The sequence below is a fragment of the Lynx canadensis genome, chromosome B4 (genome assembly GCF_007474595.2).
Source record: "Lynx canadensis isolate LIC74 chromosome B4, mLynCan4.pri.v2, whole genome shotgun sequence".
Lineage (NCBI taxonomy): Eukaryota > Metazoa > Chordata > Mammalia > Carnivora > Felidae > Lynx > Lynx canadensis.
Genome location: NC_044309.1, coordinates 58805051 through 58816980, shown reverse-complemented (window position 1 = coordinate 58816980; position 11930 = coordinate 58805051). Strand labels below are relative to the sequence as shown.

Here is an 11930-nt window from a genome sequence, read left to right as displayed (position 1 = left end):
ATGAACTCCGGTACCTTCACAAAAGAGCATTATCAATATTTAAAAGTTATATTTAGCTTCTGGTGAGTAGCACTGGGGTTTCCCTCCCTTTTAAGATCCTTCTATGAGGTGGCCTTCTTTCCGTGCTGTGCCTGACAACACTAACTTTTTGTAGCTAAGAGCAATGGGCAAGCCCAGAGAAAGGACTCCAGGGGAAGCTTTCACTTATGCCTAATCTATCATCCCACTCTGTCTGCTCCCCCGCCTCCTTCATTTTAGCATCAACCTTAAACTTTCCAATGTTTATGAACTCTGCTTGGTGGGACGTATTTCCCTTTTTGATGTAAAATGATACAGAGTGACTATACATTTTTGTCCACCACCCAAAACAGAGGTGATTAAGAAAGGCATCTGCCCACCTAATGGGGCATTTTCACAGCCCATCAGGCAAGAAGGCTCATACCCTTGGGCAGATCTGGGGTCTTTACAGCTATTGGAGATGGATGCTTAGTTTGAATCAAACTGGGAGTCCCATAACACCATAGTCCTCTTCCAGGAGAGTGGTAGGTCTTAAAGAATCCTAAAGGCAGAAAACCTCTCTTCTCTATGGAAACTTTAATTCTCTCAGGAGAGTTTAGTTTCTGTTGGAAATCCAAGACTTTGCAAGTAAGCATGATAAGACCTTCCAAAGTCACAAGGTGAATATAATGAGTGTAGCCCTTTGAATACTTACATGGGGGTAGGGGGAAGGGTGGGAACTGGGGTAAGTGTTCCCTTTCATTAGCGTCTCCATAGGTAGTGATTCCCTACTTAACCAAAGGAAAGCAATGCAAGCAGCCTCCCCTCCACCTATTAAAAGGACAAGGATGGGTATCTTTAACTGAAAGCAAGCCATCACAAAATTCTTTAATTATAGGCTCAAAGGGGTTTCGAGCTCATCTTGTATCTCCTTGGTTTTCAGCAGGACAGCATTAAATCTTCCTAAAAAGATAAGACTCAACCTATTTTTAAACATACCCAAAGAGAGCATTCTAGTCTTTTGTTCCTTTGTTAGGGAACTTTTTTTTTTTGTCCTTTCTAACCTCACCACAGGTGAACTTTTGCTATTACTAACCTGAAGTCTTCACATTAGAGTTTGGCTTGGTTTGCTCAGTGGAAATGGTGAACAGCTGGTCACCATTAGCCTTGTCGATACTGTACTTCTTTGTGTCCATCAGTCTGAAATTATAACAATTAATTAGGCTATTTGGGTTTAAATCAATAAATTTGGAGTTACGTGCCAAATGAATCACTCACTGAACACAGACTGCCATCCTTCTTTTCCTCATACCTTGCTTTCTCAATCCCAAAGCTAACATCTCTCCCTTCCCTATCTCTCTTCCAACACTGTCCCCACCCCCACTCCAACAAATGTGCATACTGACACTGGTAAATTTTTTTGTTAACTTTCTTAAAGTTTTTATTTATTTATTTTTGAGAGAGAGCAGGAGAGGGGCACAGAGAGAGGGAGAGACAGCAAATCCCAAGCAGGCTCCGCACTGTGAATGCAGAGCCCGATGCCAGTCTCGAACTCCCAAACCGTGAGATCATGACCCGAGCCGAAAACAAGAGTCGGAGGCTTAGCTTAACCCACTGAGCTACCCAGGCACCCTGACGCTGGTAAATTTTTAAAAACATCCTTTAAACAGCCAATCAACATTCCCTATTGGTCCTATTACCCCCACAAGGGGTAATAATAGTTAAGAGCACAGACTTTGGAGCCCACTTGTGCTTATATCCTGGGTCTGGGAGCATAGGCACATTTTTGAAATCTCTCTACATATCTATTTTCTCATCTGTAGAACGGAGACAATAATAGTATCTACCTGACAAGGTTGTGGGAAAAATTAATGAGTTCATACATTAAAAGCCCCTTAGTGTAGTTTCTGGTTCTCTAATTGTAAATGCCACATAGTTGTTAGCTATTGTTATACCCTCCTTGCAGCAAATATTAAACTATGTCTCATATTCCAGAAGGTGAGAATCTGAGAAGAGGAGTAGGACTCAGGTTTTAAAGGAAGTGGATAAGCAAGAAGAGTTATCAAGGTGAATGGTTAAAGAAAAAAAAGGCCAATAAGAGATAAAAGAAAAACTGTAAAGAAGGAGAAAAAACAGATATTTCATGGGGAAAAGGTAGGAAGAGGAAGACATAAGGGAAAAGAAAAGAAAAAGGGAAATGAGTAAAATGGTGGGCATGGAAAGGAAAGACAGAAGAAACGGAAAACTGAGAATAACAAAGGAAACCAAAAATTAGAAATGACTGCATTCACAGTTTGGGCTGGGTATCAGAAAGAGAAAGGAATGGAAGAGAAAACAAAAATGTGTACAGAAGTAGGGAAGCTTGGGGCAGGATGATGGGGAGAGGAGATCAAAGTAATAACACAAAAGGCTTCATTTGCAGCAACAGGCTTCTATGTCTTCAAATTATGAGAAGTGTACGTCCAAAATTAACACACCCATGATCCACTAGTCTTTCCCTTTCCCTCCTGTTCTCCTACCCCCCCCACCCCCGCCCTTTTCCTCCTGTTCTAAGTTGCTTTAGAGTCCTCCCCAGAATTAGTCCCTAAGGTTTGCCCTAGTCAGACGTCTGCCTTGTGTCTTGTCTGCTCTACCAACAAGGCCAAGATGAAGTGATCCAGTCTTTATTTTATTTTCACTAAATACTCCAGCTATGCTTTTCAAGTGAAAATTTAGCTGTGGAGCAAATATTTATACCCTCTTCCTACTTCAAACATTTACAAACCTATAAGGGGAGGTTTCATCTTAAAGGCATCCTCCCCAACCACTCCCCAACCCCCGTTTTTTGGCCATTTTAGAACAAGAGGATAGCACTGCAAGGATACGCCGCTCTTAGTGCATCAAATTGCCCTCCCCACTAAAGAGAATTAACTACCCAATGACTTGGAAACAAGAGAGAGATTGGATGGAGGTTTAAGATAAAGGCAGTATTTAAACATTATTTAAGTGTTATCATTATAAAAATTGTCTGTTTGATGCAAACTACGTCCGCCTATTTGAGGAAGTCGAGAGACCTTAAAGGGCTCTCTACACAGATGAAGTGGACAGACCGCGAGCGTCTCCTCTTGCCGGGGTGAGCCTGGGCCGCCGCCGCCGCCGCCGCGGGAGTCACGAAGCCAGACGCGGCGCGTCTCCGCCCAGGACTCTGGAGACTGCAGCAGCGCGCGCGGCGGCCGCGGCCCGGGCGGCTCCTGGAGGCTGGGAGGAGACGCGACTCCCGCAGACACGTGACCTCCTCCCAGCCGCCGCTTCCCGCGACCCAGATCCGTCCCCGGAACCCGCGCTCTGCGGGGTGGGCCGGGGCCGGGGCCGGGGGTGGGGGGGGGAACGACACGTAGCGACGGCCCGGGTCCCTGCTGCGCCCGGGTGCGTGCGCTTTCGCCGTACTTCTCCCCTTGGTTCACGTGCCGTTGGCAGTGATGAAGGTTTTGGGGATAACCCAGAATGTGAATCTTACGCTTGCTGCAGGAAGGAAAGACCTTTGGTTTTATGTCTTTCTACTTATATAAGAGAGATCAACATATATTCTCTCTATCCACCCCCAGCAGAGCCGAGTAGCGGCAGCAGCGGGGCGGGAGCCCTGGGAGTCCCGTAGGACGAGCTTGCCGCTGGCCTCCAAGGCCCCTGGCCGCCCGCTGCGTCGGGCGGCGTGGGCAGTGCGCATCTCCCGGCACCTCTCGGTAACTCTCGATAGCAGTGAGTCATGCTCCCGGGATGGCTCTGGGGATAGGTAACCCGGCTCGTGCTGGCTTGTGCTTCCCAGCACCGGGCGCCGCCGCTCCAGGGCGAGCGCGCGCGCGCGCACGGGTTCCCCGCGCAGTGATGTGGCAGCAGCGGCAGGTCGGATCACGTTGCTGGCCCTGTGCTGGTACCCGTTTGAGACAGGATTAAGGAGGGAGGCTTTGGAGGTGCCAGCGGTAGTAAACGTGGGTTCTGCACACTCCCAGCGTCGCTTATCCCGGGGGGGGGGGCGTGGGGAGGAGAAGCACGCAGCACCACCCGAGGCGATGAGGGGCGACGGAGTTTAGCTGGCGAGTGATAAAGCTGCATTGCTTTTCCGCGGTAGCCCCTCTCGTCCTCTCCTCCCCCCTCTCTCCCGCCGCGTTCCTCTGGGAGCACCAGAGGCCCCAAACGTCGTCATCTGCTTCTGTGATTAGTGGCACCGCAATTCCGGCTGCTGCGGGAAGTTTGGGTGGCCCAGGGACACCGTGTCGCCGAAAGACACTTGGATTGCGACATTCTGACCCAGTGACTACATTTCCATTTATCTTAAATCCTTCAGGGAGCGGATTTCAAGTTGCCCCATAAGGGGGCAACCTCCAACCTGGGCCAGCCCCCCCCCCCCCCCGGCGCCCCGGCCACTGAGCGGTGAGCAAACAAGTCTCCAAATTTTCCTTCGGGACTGAAGTTTACCCACCGCGAATTCTCTTTCTCTTTCCTTTCTCTGGTCCAAACCAACAGCGCAGTCGGTGGCGAAGCAAAAAGCCACGTTCACGTTCCTGCACCGTAATGACGGGCGAATTGAAGGAGTAGCATTTCCAAGCCCAGGAAGCCCTGGCTGCCCCGCACCCCCGGCGTCCCCTCCCCCTCCCCCAGCTGACTGCAACGCCTTTGGGAAGATGAATAGCTTGGCTGAAGTTGTTTTTCCTTTCCGGTGGCCCTGATCAGGTGTCCCCGCCCCCTCCTGCCGTTCGCCCTCCCTCGCAGCCTGCTCCCGACACCCCCCCCCCCCCCCCGGCCCGGCCCCTCCTCCCCCGCCCCCCTCCGGGCTGGACCGCGGATGGTACGTTCCGCACGTGAGCTGGGTGCTGGTCTGGCCGGCGACGCGCGTGCCCTGTGGCCAAACACTGCCCGGAGTGAGAGCAAACTACCAGCGCAGTGGGGCCGGCGCGAGTGTGCGTGCGTGTGTGTGCGTGTGTGCGAGAGAGCGAGCGCGGTGGGAGGGGGGGGGAACCAACTGCTTCACACTTTCAACACTGCACTGAAGAAGGGAGAGAGAGAGAGACTGGAGACGCACAGATCCCCCCAAGATCTCCCAAAGCTATCGTCCCACAGATTATAAAACAGAACCCCAAAAATCGAAACAGAGGAGACGGACAGCGGTTGAACATGGACGAAGGAATTCCTCATTTGCAAGAGAGACAGTTACTGGAACATAGAGATTTTATAGGGTAAGGTGCACGCACCCTTGCGAATATCTGTCTAGGCTTCAGTTTGATTTTTTTTTTTTTTCCTTCTCCAGAAAGTGGTATGGAGCGGGCAAGGGCAGTGCCCCTCCCCGAATGGGTGCCTGATGCTGATTTCTGTTTTGCAGACTGGACTATTCCTCTTTGTATATGTGTAAGCCCAAAAGGAGCATGAAGCGAGACGATAGCAAGGTAAGTGTAAGTTTCCGATGTTTCCCCATAACCTGCCTGGATAGTTAATTAGGGCCATTGATTTCACAGCGAAGCTCTGCCCGCAAATATATTCCAGCCCTTGAGCTTCCCCAACTGTGAATTTTAAGTGGTTTGCTGGATACTCTCAGGGGGAGATTAAACATCATACCTGAATTCAAATTGCATTTCAGAACAGTCCAAAGGAAAAGGTTTCTTGGCATAGTTTATCACATAATATGGGGGTTTTGGGGAGGGGTATTGTTTTATCCAATAAATGTTTAGCTTATTGTTTTCTCTTTTCCATGATTGTCGTATATTAAGGATACCTACAAATTACCGCACAGATTAATAGAAAAGAAAAGAAGAGATCGAATTAATGAATGCATTGCTCAGCTGAAAGATTTACTGCCTGAACATCTGAAGTTGACAGTAAGATGTACATTTTCATTCTTTGCTGCTCTCCAAGGGCGTGTTAATAGCTTGGTACTACTCCCAGAGATACAAGAATAAATGTAAATATCATATGCCTTACGACTTGGGCTGTAGTGTAGAGTTTCCCACAAACTCAAGAGTAGGTGCTCACAACTGAAGGCAAGAAATCATTTATAACTCGTCTTCTGGAAAGCTCAAGAAGTATAGGAATAGTACTTCTTTCAAAGTGTTTGCTTAAGTTGCTGTGCTGAGTGGAGAGCCGATTGAGCCAAATGTGTGTTTTTAAGTAACCAAAGTGCCCCCTTTCTTTTTTGCACCACTGCAGACTCTGGGGCATCTGGAGAAAGCGGTAGTATTGGAATTAACTTTGAAACACTTAAAAGCTTTAACAGCCTTAACCGAGCAGCAGCATCAGAAGATAATTGCTTTACAGAATGGTAAGTCAGTTCAGGGAGGCCAACCCACCCTGATGAAGCCGGGTAGCCCACAGAGGGGCAGTGTTAGGACTCTTCCCCCACCCCCTCCTCCTTCCTTGGGCCCATGGGCGCAGTCTCATTTGTTAAATTGCTTATACTTTCCCTTCATTGGAAAGTGCCCATTTCCCGAAGCATCCTAGAGGCTTTCAGCAGAACTCAGATTTTTATTTAAAGTGGCGGTTGCGCTCTCCACTTTGGTTTTTCAGCTGGGAGTAGAGCGCCCCCCTGTTCCCCCCCCCCTCCCCGGCAACCAGTGGATTATATCACCCGAATACAGAGGAAAAACCGAGATCACTTTAGTCAATGTAGGGCCCACGTGATAAGCAGATGTTTTAACGTCGGTATTTTTCTTCTTGCCTCCATTCCTCTGCCCCCACCCCCACCCCTTCCTCATCCTAGGGGAGCGATCTCTGAAATCGCCCATTCAGTCCGACTTGGATGCGTTCCACTCCGGATTTCAAACATGCGCCAAAGAAGTCTTGCAATACCTCTCCCGGTTTGAGAGCTGGACGCCCAGGGAGCAGCGGTGTGTCCAGCTGATCAACCACTTGCACGCCGTGGCCACCCAGTTCTTGCCCACCCCTCAGCTGTTGACTCAACAGGTTCCTCTGAGCAAAGGCACTGGCGCGCCCTCGGCCGCCGCCCCCGCAGGGTCTGCGGCCGCCCCCTGCCTGGAGCGCGCCGGGCAGAAGCTTGAGCCCCTCGCCCACTGCGTCCCGGTCATCCAGCGGACTCAGCCCAGCGCCGAGCTCGCCGCCGAGAACGACACGGACACCGACAGCGGCTACGGCGGCGAGGCCGAGGCTCGGCCGGACCGCGAGAAGGGCAAAGGCGCCGGGGCGAGCCGCGTCACTATCAAGCAGGAGCCCCCCGGGGAGGACTCGCCGGCGCCCAAGAGGATGAAGCTGGATTCCCGCGGCGGCGGCGGCCTGGGGGGCGGCGCGGCGGCGGCGGCGGCCGCGCTCCTGGGGCCCGACCCGGCCGCCGCGGCAGCGCTGCTGAGACCCGACGCCGCCCTGCTCAGCTCGCTGGTGGCTTTCGGCGGAGGCGGGGGCGCGCCCTTCGCGCAGCCCGCGGCCGCCGCGGCCGCCGCGGCCCCCTTCTGCCTGCCCTTCTACTTCCTTTCGCCTTCGGCGGCCGCCGCCTACGTGCAGCCCTTCCTGGACAAGAGCGGCCTGGAGAAGTACCTGTATCCGGCGGCGGCCGCCGCCCCGTTCCCACTACTGTACCCCGGCATCCCCGCGCCGGCAGCCGCCGCCGCCGCCGCCGCTGCAGCCGCCGCCGCCGCCGCCTTCCCCTGCCTGTCCTCGGTGTTGTCGCCCCCTCCCGAGAAGGCCGGCGCCGCCGCCGCGACCCTCCTGCCGCACGAGGTGGCGCCCCCTGGGGCGCTGCACCCCCCGCACCCGCACGGCCGCACCCACCTGTCCTTCGCTGGCGCCCGTGAGCCCGGGAACCCGGAGAGCTCTGCTCAGGAAGATCCCTCGCAGCCAGGAAAGGAGACCCCCTGAATCCTCGCCCTCTTTCTTAGACAGGACGAGGGTTCACGCGGAATAATAATATTAATAAGTTAAAACACCCTTAACGTTTTTAAGGGAGGAAGTGTAATAGATGCACGACAGGCTTTTAAAACAACAACAACAACACAGGTGTTTTGTGTACATTTGGAGTTCCTGTTTTGCTCATCCCTCACCACCCCACCCTCCGCACACTAACATCCTTTTCTTCCCCCACCGGCTCTAAAAGATCCTCTGCGGTATTGATACTTTATTCTTTAAAGAATTTCCCCCCAAATAAGTTTTGCCTTCCTTTAGGCCATGTTCCATTGTTTTTTTAAAATACAGAACCTAATTCTGGAGGAAGTGAGAAGGGTCTGCTGTGTGGGTGAGCTAATTGAACCAGGGGAGGAGCAAGGTGGCCCAGGAGTTGACCTGAAAGGCAGGTAGGCAGTTGTTATCTGCCTGCCTCATTTGTGTCCTGCCTGCTTCAGGAGGCTTTCCACAAACAGTGAGGACCTTTTAGAACTGAATTTACTCTTCAGTATTTTATAATGTTCAGCTTTTTAAAAGGTATATATTTTTCAAAGAGGAAGAAGTGAGGATGCAGTCACTTGCGTTGCAACCTATTCTGAAGTGGTTTGAATGGTATCCCTTAGTAACTTGCTCTTGTTTAAAGAGACACGGAGTTGGGCCATTGTCAGAACTAAGTCAGGGAAGGAGATGGATGAGGAAGGCCGGAATCATTCTTGGTACATTTACTAGCACTTTATTGAGAAATTGACCGTGAATCAATTGACTTGTCTTAATTTCATATATATATATCTATCTATATATCTGTATCTATCTATCTATAGATATATACAAACACATATGTGTATATATATAGATATATATAGATATATATATTGCATCTATTCCCAACTTGTCATTATTTAATCCACCAGGTTCCTAAGTTTTTATAATATTGCTGTAAAAAAAAAAAAGGAATGTGCACTGAACTTAAAAACAAAAAAGAAAACAAGTCCAAGATGATTTATCCTATATTCTTTCTGTTAAATAACAAAAGTGGAGAAAAGCATTAAACTGGTCAGTTTTGAGTGGAAATGCTGTAAAGATGTGGAATGAAGCCCTGTGTGGCCTTCCTATCTCCAAGTCTATGTATTTTCTGGAGACCAAACCAGATACCAGATAATCACAAAGAAAAGCTTTTTTTAATAAGGCTTAAACCAAGACCTTGTCTAGATATTTTTAGTTTGTTGCCAAGGTAGCACTGTGAGAAATCTCACTTGAATGTTATGTAAGGGGTGAGACACAACAGTCTGACTATAAGTGAAGAAAATATCTGGGTCTTTTAGTCAGTTTGGTGCATTTGCTGCTGCTGTTGCTACTGTTTGCCTCAAACGCTGTGTTTAAACAACGTTAAACTCTTAGCCTACAAGGTGGCTCTTATGTACATAGTTGTTAATACATCCAATTAATGATGTCTGACATGCTATTTTTGTAGGGAGAAACTATGTGCTAATGATATTTTGAGTTAAATATCTTTTGGGGAGGATTTGCTGAAAAGTTGCACTTTTGTTACAATGCTTATGCTTGGTACAAGCTTATGCTGTCTTAAATTATTAAAAAAAATAAATACTGTCTGCAAGAAACCAGCTGGTTTAGACAGTTTTAGTATGTGAAGATAAACTAGAAATTATCTTTATATTCTAGTATTTTCAGCACTCCATAAATTCTATTACCTAAATATTGCCACACTATTTTGTGATTTTAAAATTCTTACTAAGGAATAAAAACTTTAATATACGACATGAGATTGTCTAATAATTAAAAAGACATACTGCTCAATTAGTTTTAAGATATCTATGAATTTAGGGATGAAAGCTATTAATGTTCTAAGATAAAGAACTTTGTCATTGGCTTGATATCACACGTTTCCAATTTCTTGCAAGCCTCCAGGCTCTCGCTGTGTCTACCTACTTATTTCCAGTGTATCTCAATGAAAAGTGCAAAAGAAAAACCTACCAATCACTTGCGTGGTCTGTTGATGTCAGACCCAATTTGCTAATGTTTTTACGATTGATGAATTTTTCATTTCTCATCTTGACACCAGATAGGCCTGGTGTTTCTCCAGTATAAACACACTGTCATATAGGAGAGCTTAATTTCTCCACATATTTTTAGCTCTTTAATCTTTATAAAATAATTTTACTGTGGAACTTCATCATAGAATTCAAGGAAAAGAAATAATTATTTTTAGACTTGTCTCAAATTCATAATCAAATTTGTGATTTACTATAAACTGTGTGAAGGATTGTCAATTTTTAGTTTCAGTAATGTTCTTCACAAACCCTTTGATTTTTGAAAGGTGTTGAAAGAATAGTCAAAATTTATGAGATGTAGAAAAAGTGCTCCCTCTGCTGACTTACGGCAAAGAAACTCCAAGTCATTGAATGTGGAGTCAAAGGAATCTCAGAGATCAGTTTGTCCAGCCCCCTGCATTTTATAATATAAGGGAAATAAGCCCAAAGATATCATATATCCTCCTAAGATCAAACTGCTAGCTGGAGGTATCACAAGAGGCCTGAACTATTGTATCCCCCCAGTCACTAAACTACCTCCCACTGGAAGTATCTTCAACCACATAAACTGAAATTGACTGGGTAGCATTCGTGAACCATCATAAATAAACCACAAGAACAAAGGAAATAAAAATGACCATTAGGAAACCAGGTAGGATTTTTGAGCACCATAATTTATCGAACTTGAGCAAGATATTGTCTATACCAGAATAATGGGATAAAGTAGCATTTTAAATATTTTGAGCTATATTTTAATGTCCTATTGTAATCATACTACTTTCAGAACCAAAAATGATGCAGAGTAAATCAGAGAACAGTAAAATGTTTTTGCATTTGTATAATTTTGGTATAATAGAGTAAAAAACCTTAGTGTTGGGCCAGATTTTATAGGTCAGTCCAAATGTCTATATACTTATATGGTAATATAAAGTTAGTGAGGACAGCTGCACAATAATATTGTCTATATGGCATCTGAAAATTATTATTTTCGTAATTGATTTATTTTATGAATTAAAACACTAGAGTAATGACTCCAGTAATAATTTACCAAGGATGGTCCTGTACCTGCAGTGGTGAAATTTAACCCAAAATGTTTTGTAGTATATGTGATTTTTCAGTCTAAGACAGACATGAATCTTGAGTTAGTAATGCTTTTATACATATAGTATTATGCCACTTAATTTTATGTACATATGTATTTCTCAGCAAACTTCATATTGAATTGATAAGTGGCCTTTCCCCCGACAAAGAGCTAAGGCACTAGTTACTACATTTTAATAGCTATTTAAAGTATGACTGGAGTTTTAGTTCCTATCATTGTGAAAATTATTTTTCATTTAGTTCACTGTTATTGGCCATGCAGGCCATAAGTTTGGTTATTGCTCATCAAATGAGATTGGTTCAAAAGTATGTAAAAGAAGGCCTCAGCCAATTTCTGAATATGTCACAGGTCAATTTTGAACCTCTCCATGGAAGGTGATTGCCGGTTGAGATCCTTGGAAGACAAGGCTGGGCAAACAGACTAAGGCCTTTTCCTTTAAAGAGAAATGAACAGAGGCCTCGTGAACCAATTAAGGCTGTTATAATGCCAAAACCTGGCTGTACTATTGTGATAATAGTATTTTACTTCAATCTGATGTTTTTCTCGTTAAACAAAATCTATTGGACCCTCAGATCAATACTTACTGTTCTGTGTTGCTTTATGTAAGTTCAAAATGGATATACAGTGCATGTTAAAGTCCAATGTAAGTTCTAGTTTTTCACATAATTTAATAGGAGATTGACAAGGAAAATTATCACATATTTCTTGTGATTAGGATGAGATTTATACTAAAAAGCATGTGCAGCATGTGCTTAAAAATAGGCTCCTAGAAAGGAGTTGGACATTTGTCTTAAAATTGGGTTTCTTTCCCTACTTCAGTGATTACCATATTGAAAACTCCAAACAAATGTAAAACTATACCTTTTTCAAAGTTGATATTTTAAAATTATGAACTTAGTGATACCCAATTTATCTGGCTTCAAGGAATG

At 46.3% G+C, this 11930-nt stretch overlaps 1 protein-coding gene across 1 annotated transcript; it reads left to right on the top strand.

Moving 5' to 3' along the window:
* Positions 1 to 3389: 3389 nt before the first annotated feature.
* Positions 3390 to 9470, top strand: BHLHE41 (basic helix-loop-helix family member e41). The gene is made up of 5 exons (XM_030321996.1): positions 3390 to 5207; positions 5351 to 5414; positions 5736 to 5843; positions 6172 to 6283; positions 6722 to 9470. The coding sequence occupies exons 1-5, from the start codon at positions 5146 to 5148 to the stop codon at positions 7828 to 7830; spliced, it is 1455 nt and encodes a 484-aa protein (XP_030177856.1). The 5' UTR covers positions 3390 to 5145; the 3' UTR covers positions 7831 to 9470.
* Positions 9471 to 11930: the final 2460 nt, after the last annotated feature.